Genomic DNA, 14,256 nt, shown 5'->3' with positions numbered 1-14,256 from the left:
TCAGCCAATAGTTTTACTTGACGGAGTTGGGCGGGACTTCCGGGTATCACTTCCGCTAACTTTCCCTAGTTACCCACATGGAAACCAATTTCCCTGTGTTTTGAGTTTCGGCGCCGATTGTAGCAGCGATAATTGCCTGACTCACGGGGATATTTGATTCGCCGTAAACCAGCCTTACCGTTTTTACTCCTCATATTTGTAAAGTAACAGTAACTATGAAGATCGAAGAGGTAAAAAGCACCACTAAAACTCAGCGGATCGCCACTCACAGTCACGTCAAGGGACTGGGGCTAGACGAGGCCGGGAATGCTAAACAGTCAGCATGTGGTCTGGTCGGCCAGGAGGCTGCAAGAGAGGTAATGTTCATGTTTCACTGCACTCGCTTTACTCTTGTATTGTTTAGTGGACCGCCACTAAGCGCTGAGGATATTTTCCAGCAATGATTTTGCTAAGAGCATGCAGGTGCACCACCAAGCTAGTTCCGTTAGCACTGTGGTGTCGCTGTTTCACACTAAGGTCAGAGGTGAGCTAAAGGGAAAGCACCTTAAATAGAAATCACATTCATATTTTATTGTAAGAGAATGCATGTACTATTAATAAGTACATATTCTATTTATATAAAGAGCATATTCACAAGTTGTCTACAGATATATAAATCTAGTCATCTTGATGTTCTGATTTCCAGTCTAAGGAGACACCTGACTTCTTAGGGATGCAATGCTGTCTAAAATATAGTATCACAGATGGATAGATTGGCCAGGGTTTTATTGTACTTTGGGGACAAAGCAGACATTTGAGTATAGTATCTAAAAGCTATCAGCTTTGAATTCAATTGTAACTTGACTCAGACTGGGTATCCCACAACCAGCTACTTGTATTACATTCAATTCCTGTTTTCCATTGGATGTCTATATTCATTATGTTTAATTGTTTCCACTCTCCAGGCTTGTGGAATCATTGTCGATCTGATCCGTTCAAAGAAGATGTCTGGAAGGGCAGTGTTACTGGCAGGGCCACCTGGTACAGGAAAGGTAAGTGTGTAGTGTTCCTTCAATGGCAATAGTGTCAAGGCTTTTATTGTCATTAGTGCATAGCTACAGTGTAGTTATGACAATGAAAATCTTAGGTCACAGGCTCCTCCAACAGTGCAACACAATAAACAGATAAAATAGTACAGGAAAATAAAATAGAATATAATAGAAAGTGCAGAATAGTTTATATAATTGGAATATTGATATATATATATATATATATATATATATGAGTTGCAAACAGATGAATGTTATGGATGTTCTTTCAAAAGTTCAGGTGTTTAACAGTCTTGTGACCTGTGGGATGCAATAGAGCAGTATTGCTTAGTTTAATGTTGCTGTAGATGCTGACTCTTTTTTTATTTGATCCTCCAGACTGCCCTCGCGTTGGCTATGGCACAGGAGTTGGGAAACAAGGTGCCTTTCTGTCCCATGGTTGGCAGTGAAGTCTACTCGACAGAGATTAAAAAAACAGAAGTATTGATGGAGAATTTCAGGAGAGCTATTGGTGAGTGTCACTTAAATAAGAACTGGCTCCTTGGTCATCACTTATATCCCCCAAATCAGTCAGTGGAACTGAGGGTTTGGTAGACCCTGATCTGTCAGGGCCTATCAAAAGTCTCATCGGCTGAACACAAGGGCCATTTTTATATATGGGCAAAGATTTTATCAAAAGCAATAATAAGGCCATTTTAAAGCAAATGTTTAAATGAAGGAAAATGCAGATAATAAACAGATGTCATCTTATCACCAGACTTTCTCTTAGCCGAAAAAGGTCTAATTTAAAACCACAGCAGGGTCCATGGATTATCCTGACCTCTCCACTTCATACAGAGTATGACTAGATTACACTCAGATTAACCAAGATTTATTTTCAATTTACTCTTCCTCTCTTGGTGTCAAACAACTTTATAGGGGAAGGGAAGAGTCATTGGGCAGAGAGAGCATGGTGTCCTCCTAACACACACCGTTCTCATCAGCTGAAAGGCGAACTTGACCGGGTGTATGAGAATGTTGTTGAGAAGGAAGGAAGGCTGATAAAGGGACAGGGTTGGTCTGACTGCTGATGGTACCTGTCTCAGGGTAGGAAATGGAGCTTAGGTAGAGGGAGAGGTGGTCATCAGCACCTTTTGCTCCTCCCCTAGAACAGGATACAGAGGGGGGTGGGGGTTTCATTTTGAAGTTGTCATCACTCTGCTGATAAGAGCGGACACTCCTCGCCTTACTCTTTGCTGTGTGACCCTCCCCACAGCAGATCAGCCACCTGTGTGCTGCTCATACTCCGTGCCGGTCTGCATGAAAGAGCAACAAGACTCGGATCATATTACACAAGATGATGCCCATACATATTAGTGGCACACGCACACATGCTCCCTCTCTGTAATAAAATGCTTTTTTCAGTAGACTGAAGGAAGTGGCGGCTTAGTTGACACAGGAATATAAAGACCAGATTGAGCTCTCACTCTGCACTGCGCCTGTGAGTGACTGTAATGTCGCCCACATTCAGGACTGCGTATCAAAGAAACAAAGGAGGTGTATGAAGGGGAGGTGACAGAGCTGACCCCCTGTGAGACAGAGAATCCCATGGGCGGCTACGGGAAAACCATCAGCCACGTCATCATTGGTCTGAAGACGGGCAAAGGCACGAAGCAGCTCAAGGTCAGACTGGAGCTGTAATCCTTTCCTTTCTTTTTTCTATTTACTGCATCTAAAGCACACAAGATGGTGCACTTATACACCTAGTCAAAGTAAATACATTTATGTTACGTTGTCATTTTTTAAGGTACTTTGCACATGTGTTTAACTTGCATATCAGCAATAACATTCATCTTGCAACCAGATTGTGTTCGATTTGATTCTCTCTTCCTCCAGTAGTATAGAGTATTCTTAAACCCTTTTTGTCCCCAACACTGACCAGTTGTTAAGGAGCTGTTTCTTACATGAAAACGTTTTGTCTTGTTTCCTTAGCTCGATCCTAGTATTTATGAGAGTCTTCAGAAAGAGCGAGTGGAACAGGGAGATGTCATCTACATTGAAGCAAACAGTGGAGCTGTCAAGGTATTTGTGATGTCTTTCATGTGTTCATCCCTCCCTACTGCTGTCACACATTTTATAAAAGTAGAAAGAGATGTAAATACAATGCTTTAATTTAGTGATAAGCCACAAATGCAACATTAAGACATATTTGATCAATTCAAATGTCAGTGTATTCTGTCATCTTGCCTGTCTTCTTCAGTCCTTCATGGTGGTGTCCTTTCATCTCTTTCAGCCCTGCTGCATTTCTCCTGTACTCTGAATCAAGCCTTTCTCATTCCTGCACCTCTTCATGCTCCCTCTATCTCTCCATCTCCCTCAATGCTTCTTTGACAGGCCACGATGACGGCTCCTTTAGTCGGTGCAGGTGGGCTAGGGGCGCAAATCAGGAGGGCTGGACAACACATTTGTTACTGTTGAAAGCTGTATCATGACGTGCCCTCTGAAGCCCTTTGATCCCTCAGCTGCTCCTGGCACTAGGTTCAATCATACACCTGCTCTGGCTCCATCTCTTCTTTCACTGTCCAGAGCAATGTGGCCATTACTCCCTGTGGGTCAAATGTAAATTAATTGTATTAATACATATTGTTATACTGTGTCTTTACAGAGACAAGGTCGTTGTGACACCTTTGCTACAGAGTTCGACCTGGAGGCAGAGGAGTATGTGCCGCTGCCTAAAGGTGATGTCCACAAAAAGAAGGAGATAGTCCAAGACGTCACACTGCATGACCTTGATATTGCAAATGCCAGACCCCAGGTATGTTACTGCAAAAGCCTTGTCATTTACTGTAGCTGCTTACATAAACAAAATAGTACCAGTTTACAGCTATTCCCTACAAGTTTACAAATAATTACTGTTGCATTTCAGGGAGGCCAGGACATTCTCTCCATGATGGGACAGCTGATGAAGCCAAAAAAGACAGAAATCACAGGTAAAGGAAACCTGAACGCGTCACAGTCTAGTCTACACCCCCAGCTGGATTAGCGACTAGTTGACTTGTGTTTGATTCATTACCGTTTTCTCTTCTGGTTATAGATAAGCTTCGTAATGAGATCAACAAGGTGGTGAACCGCTACATCGACCAGGGCGTAGCTGAGCTGGTTCCTGGTGTTCTGTTTGTGGACGAGGTGCACATGCTGGACATCGAATGCTTCACATACCTCCACAGAGCACTGGAGAGCACCATCGCCCCTATCGTTGTGTTTGCCTCCAACAGAGGAAACTGTTTAATTAGGTAGGAGGTCTAAAGCGTTTTGGGAGGAAAGAAAATACATTTTTAAAACACAACAGATATGATATTTTTTGATGTAAAATGTGTAGTATTCAAAGTGATTTGTTTCTCAACAGGGGAACAGAGGACATCTGCTCTCCACACGGGATTCCTCTTGACTTGTTAGACAGAGTCATGATAATCCGCACAATGTTGTACACATCACAGGAGATGAAGCAGGTGAGTCTAAGTACCTCCAGTTCAGTGTAGAACATTCAGGAAACCAGAAACTTTTTCCCTAACAATAGGGGCGTTTATAAAATATTGGGAATAGTAATTAATACATAAAGTGACTGTTTTTAAATTGAAAGCCCTGATTATTAATAAAAACATAATATTGCTGTTCCAAAGAGAAGTGGCCGGCAATCACTTGCATGTCCGGGAACTTCTAACAAAAAAATGGTTGTCCCTAAATCCCAGTTTTTTTGGTGCCTTCTGACATTTCTTAGGGTGTCACTAATGATGTTGTGGTTTGTAGATCATCAAGATCCGTTCTCAGACTGAGGGGATCACCGTTAGCGAGGAAGCACTTACACACCTGGCAGAGATCGGCACCAAGACCACCCTCAGGTAAGACTAAACTTTGCAGAGTGTGGGTGTTTCTCAATCGCGAGTAAAGCTGCTGCAGAGCCACTATTTCAAGCATACTACGTCATCGAGTGCCGCCGAAGTACTGTTCCATTGTCCAGCATACTTGGAAATCTACCGAGCCCGGCGTACTCCGTTTGGAGAAATATCGAGGCTGCACATGAGTAGACTCCGCGGTCTTAAAATCCCCACAATGCTTTGCGCACTGCCCAATTTCCAAAATCTGTGGCGGAAAATGTAAGACGGGGCCTCTCATATGACGCACACTTGCTAGCCTGTTCCACTCTTTGTTTTCCAAATGTCAGGAAGTATTCTTGACTCGCTTCTGAAGCAAGATGCTCGGCAGACATGTGCTACCAAGCAAGCGTACTCGACATTGAGAAACACCCTGTGTCATAATGGAGTGAAGAAGTTGGCAGCTTTACATTGATTGCCCACAGTGGTTTCATAGAAAATTATTTTAACACCTGAACAGGCAATTATCAAGTAAGGTATAGTGTTTTTGTTACCTAAACATTTGTTTTAATATACTTCAAGAAACGTTTGACTCTTGATAAAACAGTCTCCATGTAGTTCTGATGCCTTTTTATATGACCATTTCTATATACAGTAGTTATTCTAAATGTTAGTTATCGGTGCCACTGGTAGTTCTGGTAAATTCAGATGAAACTCCTTCAGCTAAGTATCATACATTTATTATCAGTATCATACATTTAGGACCTGCAACTTCTCCTTGAAGTGGCTTATAGTGTATATACATGTGAGATCATACTGTTACTTCCTGTTTCCTCTCAGGTACGCTGTCCAGCTGCTGACGCCAGCCAGCCTGCTGGGCCGTGTTCAGGGAAAAGAGAACGTGGAGAGGGAGCAGATAGAGGAAATCAACGAGCTGTTCTACGACGCCAAGTCTTCTGCCAAAATCCTCCAAGATCAACATCACAAATTCATGAAATAGACTAATATCATCTTTTTCTTTCACGACTCAAAGGGCTGGTGTTCATCCAGCTGTTAAATGTTTGGCTTTGATTCTTTCTTTTTTCTCAATCTTTACCCTCCATGTGGCTCATTCTAGAGTTGCCACCTCATCTACTGTAGTAGTTTTGTTCTATTCAAGTTGTATTCATTCAGTACGTTCATGAAAATATTTTTTGGAATAAAAAGAAAAAAATAACTCATTGTCATTTATATTTTTTTAACGGTTTATTACATCAATGGACAATTATAATATTGCTGGTACTTCTGACAATGAAAAGTAGAATGGGTGAGACGGAATGGGAAGTCTTGTCACAACAGATTTCCAAAAAAAGTCTTGCCGTTTCTCTCCTATTTCTCATTATTACCCTGTAGATAAATGCTTTGTGACAAAAACTGCAATAATTAAAGAAAACACCAGTATATTGGAACAAGTTTTTCAATGTATTTGTTTAAATATAATACAAATGACAGTACCGTTGTTATATGTTGAGTTGTGTATTTCTATTGGCTCATATTACATTTTTAAAAATCTATTTATTTATCTTTTGACAAAATACTTCTTTGCTCTTAGTCTTTTAACTTTATATTTTTAACATGAAGGATTGTAGTAATTCGACAGATCTGAAGTCATCAGAGCAAATGTTAGCATTTAGCTCGCCAGACCCGCCACTGTGTGTCCCTAGGAAAACACAACTTTTTCTTACTAATCTTATTTCTTTTTTTAAATGAGTAGAAGACCACCCAGTAGAATCTTCCTTTATGTCTGGTTTATACAAAGAAACACGCTGAAAATGTGTTAGCTTTCTCATTAGTTCAGGTAGAAATATTGAACAACTGAAGAAGTTAACTATCGCTATAATACACATTTCATAACCAAACATAATTAAGTGTTTAACACAGGCTTTAGAATATTGAAGAACACCAAAAAAAGAGGCTTTTACCGAGGCTTTTAGTGGCCTAAAGCACAGCTGGAAAACCAACAGATTCCAAACATGTGTTGTCCAATCATGGTCAGGGAGCCTACTGCTTCTTCCTGATTATTGGTGGACCTGCGCGTGCGTTGAGAACAGTCTCCGTTCCTGCCCTTGCTCCACTGAACACAGAGGGAGCTGCTTTACCAACTTTCTCTGTGAAGAAGGACAAACAACAATTTCATTGTTAATGTGGGAGAGAGAAGGGCAATGTCATTTTGTAGATATGCTCTGTATTATCACACACACACACACACACTTTAAAAAAGTTGTTCCCTTGATGCTTTCACGCAGTCAGTAACTGTCAATCAGCAGCTCTTGTTAGAAGCTTTCTTCCAGTTCAGTCCACCAATTTCCATTTCATTTTAAGTGTGTTTCTTTCTGTATTTGGGCTAGAGCTGGGTCCATGACACACACACACACACACACACACACACACACACACACACACACACACACACACACACACACACACACACACACACACACACACACACACACACACACACACACACACACACACACACACACACACACACAATCCCACTGGGAGACTGTTTGAAAAGAATCTCCCATCATTAAACCCCCCTGTTCTCTCTGTATATGGAGTGGAAACTTCAGCATCATGAGGAAACGCCCCTCGCACAAACTCACTGCCATGGTGTGATTTAACCAGATGCAGAAAGAAAGCTTTCCATCTGTAAGACTAGTGTCAAATCATGATTCCATGTGTGTTTATCATGGTGTTTATGTGCGTGTCCTCACCGCACTCCTGCATAACTTCAGTCGTCTTGCTCTTCGCCGGCCCACTTCTGCCAAGTTTGTTTATTGTTTCATTCAAATCCTCTTCGCTCATCTCAGGACGCTGCATTTCATCTTCTTCCTGCCCTGGCTGGAAGGAATAAAAATATGAGACATCACACATATGAGACTTGTGCAGAAAGTCTTTAATAATATAAGAGAGTGTCCTCCTACCTGAGACATGTTGGTTGAGCAGTTGTAGAAGATATCCTCTCTTGTCAGCTTTCTCTCTCTTTCTCTTGTGAGTCCAGCCCAACATACACACACTGGCATATATACACACCCTAGCAGTGATTCTCCAGAGGACAATAAATCTGTTCTTGAGACTAATAAATGACGTAATAGGTGTATACGCTCCTCCTCCTTTCTGTCTCTGTGTTCTCATGTTTCTGCTGTCCTCCCTGCTGCTTCAAAAGGAAATGATGAGATCACTGCTAGTCTGCTACAACCTTTGGCATTACATTTCCTCTAATAAATCCCAATGATGTAAGAATATGGCAATGTCTCACTCTACATTCACCACCTGGTCATTAGCAAGCCAAGCCATTTGGACTCAAAGTTCAAAAGGTATGACTCAAAAGATAAGTAACTTTCTATCAAGCTTCCCAATAAAGTTAGACCATGGCTGACTCAAGTGCAAATACATGTTCCCACCCCTTCCTGCTCATTCTCCATAATTACATCATTATTCAGCCCTCAGGGACCCTTATTTCAGCGGCCATAAGTACAAAGGAAGGATTAACGAGTAACAAAAGGTGTTTCCAAGCAACATGTCAAACAATGGCTGAACTGAAACCTCTACGGTCCATAAAGTACAAATATGTTAAAAAGCTGGTGCATATTCCCTTACAAAAGATATGTGTAGCAATGATTAACCAACATTCTAATAGTTTTGTGCCATTATGCTTTGTCAGTGGAGTTCGAAACAGATGTCCCCCTGCTTATTTCCCTTGTCGAAAACTAAGCATGTGAGCAAAATAGTGGATGTTAAGTTTAAAATAGACTTCCAAAGAAATTCAACCTGCTTAAACATTTCATGTTTTTACTTCATAAGTAATTATAACACCACAAATATAAATGTATTTTTCTTGTTTAACTGTGTATGGCAATATTCCGTTAACAAAATCATCGTTCTCAAAATACATTCATTTCTAGTAGATCAGCATTATCTAATACAACATATATCATCATGACATGTTTGTATATATTTAAATGGGCCAACACAGGATCGAACACACACACACACACACACACACACACACACACACACACACACACACACACACACACACACACACACACACAGTCAGTTTAAAAAAGTTGTTCCCTTGATGCTTTCACGCAGTCAGTAACTGTCAATCAGCAGCTCTTGTTAGAAGCTTTCTTCTAGTTTAGTCCACCAATTTCCATTTCATTTTAAGTGTGTTTCTTTCTGTATTTGGGCAAGAGCTGAGTCCTTATGAACTGAATTAGCCGAGTCTCTGTGAGAAGAACAGCCACTAACACACCGAGAAGACACGCTGCTCCAACACTGATATGGACGAGCCTTAGCAACCAGCCGCTGTCACAGCAGAACACGCCCTGCAGCCAGAGAGTAAAGAAGCACAAGTTAGGGCTCTTGCACAGGCTCCACTACAGATTAGGCATAAACAACATCAACATCTCATGTCACGATTATCCTGCCCAAAATAGTTCAAATTCAACATATTATCCGAAATATGCCTACATCTTTAATAATGACCCAATAACTTACTGGAATCATTTGAACTAAGATTTCTGTTAGAAAACAATAATTGCATTGCCTCACAGATAGGACACACATTTTTGGTGAATATGCTTTTTAGTGAAAAAACAATCCCATGGTATAAATAGAGTATAAATACTTTTTAAAGAAACTTTTTGGGAGTAAGTTCTTTTTTTGGAAACCAGGCTTTACTTTTCGCTTTGCTACCATAAAAGCCAGCTAGACAACTTTATTGCGAATTCCCCAAAAATCATGTATCGTCCCATCCCTAAGAATGATTATATAGAATACATCAAACTGAAATGCATTGGTTGATATTAAGAGATACAACTTGTTACACGACTCTCTCGTACCTCAGACAGCGCTGTGACAACGGCACTGACAGCCAGAGCCAGCAGGAGGAGCGGGGAGGGCAGCAGGCCCCGCAGAGGTTTCCACTGACTGGACAGGAAGTAGCGGTGAATGTAAAGAACACTGTGCAAGATGCGGAGGCCCATGTTAAGGCAGTTTGCCAGTATGAAGCCCACACTGCCAGCCCACCATGTCAGCATGTAGGACAGGAACAGGAAAGACAGGGAGAGAGCCAGCATCACCAAGTTATACCTGAGGACAAAACACAAATAGGGATTTAACTTACAGGTTACATGAATAAAAGCATGACAATTACTAGAAATACTGAGACCTATGTAATTCCCCTGTATGACATTCACAAGCAAAAGCACAAACATAAAAGAGGGAGGTAGGTGCACATAAAATAAATACATAAGTTAATATAAAAACAAATAACATGCAAATATAGGAGGTGATATCCTCTAGGCCAGTGCTTCTCAACATGTGGTCCACGGAACACTGGTGGTCCGTGAGTGCCCCCTAGTGGTCCTTGAGTATATTGGTAACATTTCACATTTGAAATAAATAAATACATTAAAGTTTCCCGCACTCTCGCGGGAATATCTCCGCAATGGAGCGAGCTTAAGTTTCTTTCGATTGCATGATATAGCCCAGCGCAACACCTTCATCACACATGCCACTTGTTTGTACAATTTGCAGGCGATTTGTAATCTGTTCTAGAAAAACGATGTGATTTTGGATATTTGTGGAGTTAAGTGGTCCGCGAGTGTTTTTTTATTGGTTAAGTGGTCCTTGGTGTGAAAAAGTTTGAGAAACACTGATCCAGGCAGATGAAACTGATAAACGTGCAAAATATCCCGAAAATCTGTGCATCTAAATATTTTAAATAACATTACTAAAACAAATATACTATATTTGGAAATGGCAAGCTAACCTTGAGGGGAAGGCTGTTAAAAAGCAGAAGGCTGATAACCTACAATCACCCTTGGTTTCCATTGTGGTCAAGAAACAGCTAAAAGGTTTTGATCAGCTGATCTTAGGGGCTTGGCTGTAAGGTTGGGACATTATTTAATGTAACCGCAAGCTATACCACGGATGGCCATGTAGGTAGTTTATATCAAACTGAATGTATATTTCTACATAACTTACTTGTCAACCTCTCGTTGGCTCATGGCAGCAAATACAAAGCACTCCGTTACACCATTCACAGCGAGAAGGAGAACATAGCTGCTGTAGAATCGCAGCAAAGTGGGCCCTTAAACCAAGAAGAAAAACAAACAGAGAGCCGTGACTAAGAACGCTATACAAAGCTAATTTTGTCACATATATCCAATACAACGAGTTGGTTGAGGCTCTGTTACCTGCCCCACTGCTTAGCAGCGAGCCACCATAAAGGTCCAGAGCCAAGTGAGAGTAGGCGTAGCCGAACACTGAGATGATCAGACCGACCACCAGCACCAGTTTCAGAAGACACTCCAGGACCTCTGCTGCAATCGCAACGTCTTCCTGAAAAAGAAACCCACGACATCTAAGTAACCCAATGCTTCATTTCGTGGAAGACTTATTTTTGATTATTTTCAGGAATCACACCTGTTTCTGACTTTTGACATCACGTCCCCGCTCCAGCACTTTGGCAAAGAAGATATAAAAGCTTTCCTCGATAGGCAAGAAGATAAAGCGAGCCACCATGGAGCCCAGATTGTTGACGATATCATAAACTCCCTGGTCTCCGAAGCTGAGGACATTTAAGAAGGTCATGACGTAGCGCTCTCCCTCTGTCAAGATCTGCTTTAAGAAGGACTGCTTGAAGAAGCTCCATGTGAGCTGGGCCAGACTCCAATCAACCAACGGCTATGAACAGAGAACAAGATGAGCATTAGTACTGTATGGTAACACTTTTAACTTCCAGGTTGGTTTTATAAAAATAGATTATGAATATTAAATAGTGCTTTATTGAGTTGCCGTACTACCTCTCCTTTTGCTCTACGGGGCAAGAGATCTTTGACACTGTGCAGGGGGAAACCCTTCTCCTCTGCTTCTTTAGAGCCCAAGAAACGAATGAAGTAAACAGCGTAGCACAGCACCAGGAATCCTGTGTACACCAACTAAGAAAAAAACGGTTAAAATCATTGCATACAGAGTTAGTTATTACAGGAATAATGGGTGATTACCAGCAAATGTCTTACGTGAGCAGCAGAGAAGATGTAAAGGCCCCATTCACGGGCAAACATCACCATCACCACAGTTATGCTGCACTTAGCGATCATTGCTAAACTCTCAGCGACCACTTTCAGACGGACAAACATGTGAGCTTGGGCCAGGACCCAGAGGGGCTCGGCCAGGAGCTCCTGCACTCCTGACAGAGCAAATAGCACCACAGCAGGGCCGTAGTAAGGGATGGTCTGGGGGTCCGGGACCTCTAGCAGCCACAGCCATACACAGATCAGCAGGGCAGCCCACAATGCACCAAGAGGCAACCTGAGAGGTAAGAAAGACAACACAAGACACGCAGGAAAGCATCAAAGCTTAATAATGTGTTCTACTTTCAGACATTAACTTACATAAAACACTCCCAATAAGAGGTGAAATTGTATTATCGTTATAATGATTTTGCATCTTTATTATCGTGCAGTAGAACTAAACCAAATTCACAAGTTTAGAAGCACTTTACCCATTTCATAAAAGCCAACTCACGTCAGCCATAGCAGGTTGATAACTTGTCTCCAGCTGTGGTTCTTCCCAGAAACCCCACTTAGACAGGCTCTCCGGAAAGCTTCTCTGGATAGAAACACTAATGTGGAGTACAGGAGTGTAAGCCTGCACAATAAAGACACAGACACACAATGTTACAGCAGCTGATGCATTGCAATGTGTTGGCATTGTGCTATTTTTCTTATATAGGCTGGTTGCCCTGTTCTCACAACTCAGCACCTGTCAGCATCCTTACCTGACGTTGACAACACCTATCAGTTCTTTGGACACAAACCGCAAGGTAAATGCATTCAGGAAGAAGGTGAGGACACGGAACATCACCTAAGATAGAACACATTATATTAGTCGTCGGTAAATGTAACACACTGGGCTGATATATCCCGACTGTGAGCCCCCTGTACCTGTAACAACACATTATACGATGCAAGAGTGGATGCATTCTTCAGTACATCCTGAGAACTCATCCTGGACTTCCTCTGACTCGACTTAAAAGCGTTAAGTCAACAACTTATCTGCTGCTTTCTACAAAGAAAACTCAATATGGAGTCATGCTGTCAACCCCGTCTGTGGTGGCAGCTTTAAAACGTATAATGATAGCGCATTAATCCTAACGAAAAGTTTGAAATGAGATGTGGTGAACAGCAGCAGAGGCTAGAAGCAGCATACTAGTAGTAACACTTCCGTACACATTTTACGGAACTACGTTGCGCGGTGACGTCAGAGAGTGATACGTCCAATGAGGTGTCGCTAGAGGGCGTAACCTTCCTTTTAATCATCTATTGTAGGTCAGTGAAGTCTGACAGAAAAGGATAAATTACTTGATTCTTGTAATAACTTGCAGTGTTGGCTGCTTAATATGTATCTTTTGGAGATAAAAATAGCACATAAACTCATATGCATTTATGTTAAGCTAAACTTAAACTATTCACCATTTCCTTTTTATTTATAGATTAATGGCAGACAGTCATGTATTGTGCCTACAATAACCATCCCTTTATTTAAATGTGATCAGTAGAGTTTTACCCAGGTCAAAAAGTAGTATACTTTAGTGTATTAGAAATATAATTTAAGTATACGAACAAGTATACTTTTACTTTTTGTGCTTAATTGAAAGTATGTTTAAAATGTACTTTTAAAAAGTGTAATTCAAAATAGATGTAATATAGTTCAATTTCAATGTACTAAAAATTAATATACTATTTCTGAAATACTTAAAGTGGTATTTCAGTGTGCTAATTAAAAGTGTTCTTGAATCTAAGTGTATTGTGAATTGTAAGTAAGTACACTTTCGCTACTACGTACTAAATCGCAAATACTTATAGTGGTCATTAAGTATACTGATCGAAAGTACAATTATTTTTTTGTATTTTGTTCCTATTAGCATGCTTTATTAACATGTACATTAATTTCACTTCATTAGAAGTGTATTTAAGTACTCTACTAAAAAGTGCACTTTAATATACATTTTTCTTAAATTGTACTTCATTGTACTTTTAAAAAGTACATTAACTTGCAAATACTTATAGTGGTACGTTAGTCTACTTTTGAAAAAGTTAAATATATGCAAGTCCTTTGTAATACACCAGGAGTATCCCACAGATACCAACATTCTATAAATATATTTATAGAATGTTGGATATCTTATTATTCCTACTAAAAATGTTATTAGAGAAATGTTAAACCAACATAAATAATTCTGCAATAAATATATTTTACATCATTTTACATTTTTATCATATACACAATGATATTAAAAACACATGTAAAATGATACCAAA

The 14,256-nt window shown here is 40.6% G+C and overlaps 3 protein-coding genes across 4 annotated transcripts; 1 reads left to right on the top strand and 2 right to left on the bottom strand.

The window, feature by feature from the left end:
- The first annotated feature begins 39 nt into the window (after positions 1 to 39).
- Positions 40 to 6,095, top strand: ruvbl1 (RuvB-like AAA ATPase 1). The gene is made up of 11 exons (XM_034223748.1): positions 40 to 356; positions 945 to 1,031; positions 1,407 to 1,539; positions 2,539 to 2,690; positions 3,000 to 3,089; positions 3,673 to 3,822; positions 3,934 to 3,997; positions 4,102 to 4,300; positions 4,414 to 4,516; positions 4,815 to 4,906; positions 5,720 to 6,095. Exons 1-11 carry the CDS (start codon positions 216 to 218, stop codon positions 5,877 to 5,879), a joined length of 1,371 nt encoding a protein of 456 aa, XP_034079639.1. The 5' UTR covers positions 40 to 215; the 3' UTR covers positions 5,880 to 6,095.
- A 10-nt stretch (positions 6,096 to 6,105) lies between these two features.
- Positions 6,106 to 8,435, bottom strand: mustn1a (musculoskeletal, embryonic nuclear protein 1a). The gene is made up of 3 exons (XM_034223749.1): positions 7,846 to 8,435; positions 7,636 to 7,762; positions 6,106 to 7,026 (listed from the first exon to the last, which is right to left on the bottom strand). Exons 1-3 carry the CDS (start codon positions 7,942 to 7,944, stop codon positions 6,920 to 6,922), a joined length of 333 nt encoding a protein of 110 aa, XP_034079640.1. The 5' UTR covers positions 7,945 to 8,435; the 3' UTR covers positions 6,106 to 6,919.
- On the bottom strand, positions 7,120 to 13,155 carry rft1 (RFT1 homolog). Of its 2 annotated transcripts, XM_034223747.1 has the most exons (11): positions 12,880 to 13,155; positions 12,714 to 12,799; positions 12,461 to 12,583; positions 11,953 to 12,244; positions 11,737 to 11,871; positions 11,357 to 11,617; positions 11,128 to 11,272; positions 10,916 to 11,021; positions 9,769 to 10,018; positions 9,072 to 9,252; positions 7,120 to 7,219 (listed from the first exon to the last, which is right to left on the bottom strand). In XM_034223747.1, the coding sequence occupies exons 1-10, from the start codon at positions 12,940 to 12,942 to the stop codon at positions 9,088 to 9,090; spliced, it is 1,626 nt and encodes a 541-aa protein (XP_034079638.1). In that variant the 5' UTR covers positions 12,943 to 13,155; the 3' UTR covers positions 7,120 to 7,219; positions 9,072 to 9,087. The 2 variants fall into 2 exon arrangements, with proteins under 2 accessions (XP_034079638.1, XP_034079637.1); XM_034223746.1 differs by lacking the exon at positions 7,120 to 7,219 and having other exon boundaries at positions 8,700 to 9,252.
- Positions 13,156 to 14,256: the final 1,101 nt, after the last annotated feature.

The sequence above is a fragment of the Gymnodraco acuticeps genome, unplaced genomic scaffold, assembly GCF_902827175.1.
Source record: "Gymnodraco acuticeps unplaced genomic scaffold, fGymAcu1.1, whole genome shotgun sequence".
NCBI lineage: Eukaryota > Metazoa > Chordata > Actinopteri > Perciformes > Bathydraconidae > Gymnodraco > Gymnodraco acuticeps.
This window is presented reverse-complemented; position numbering and strand designations above follow the sequence as displayed.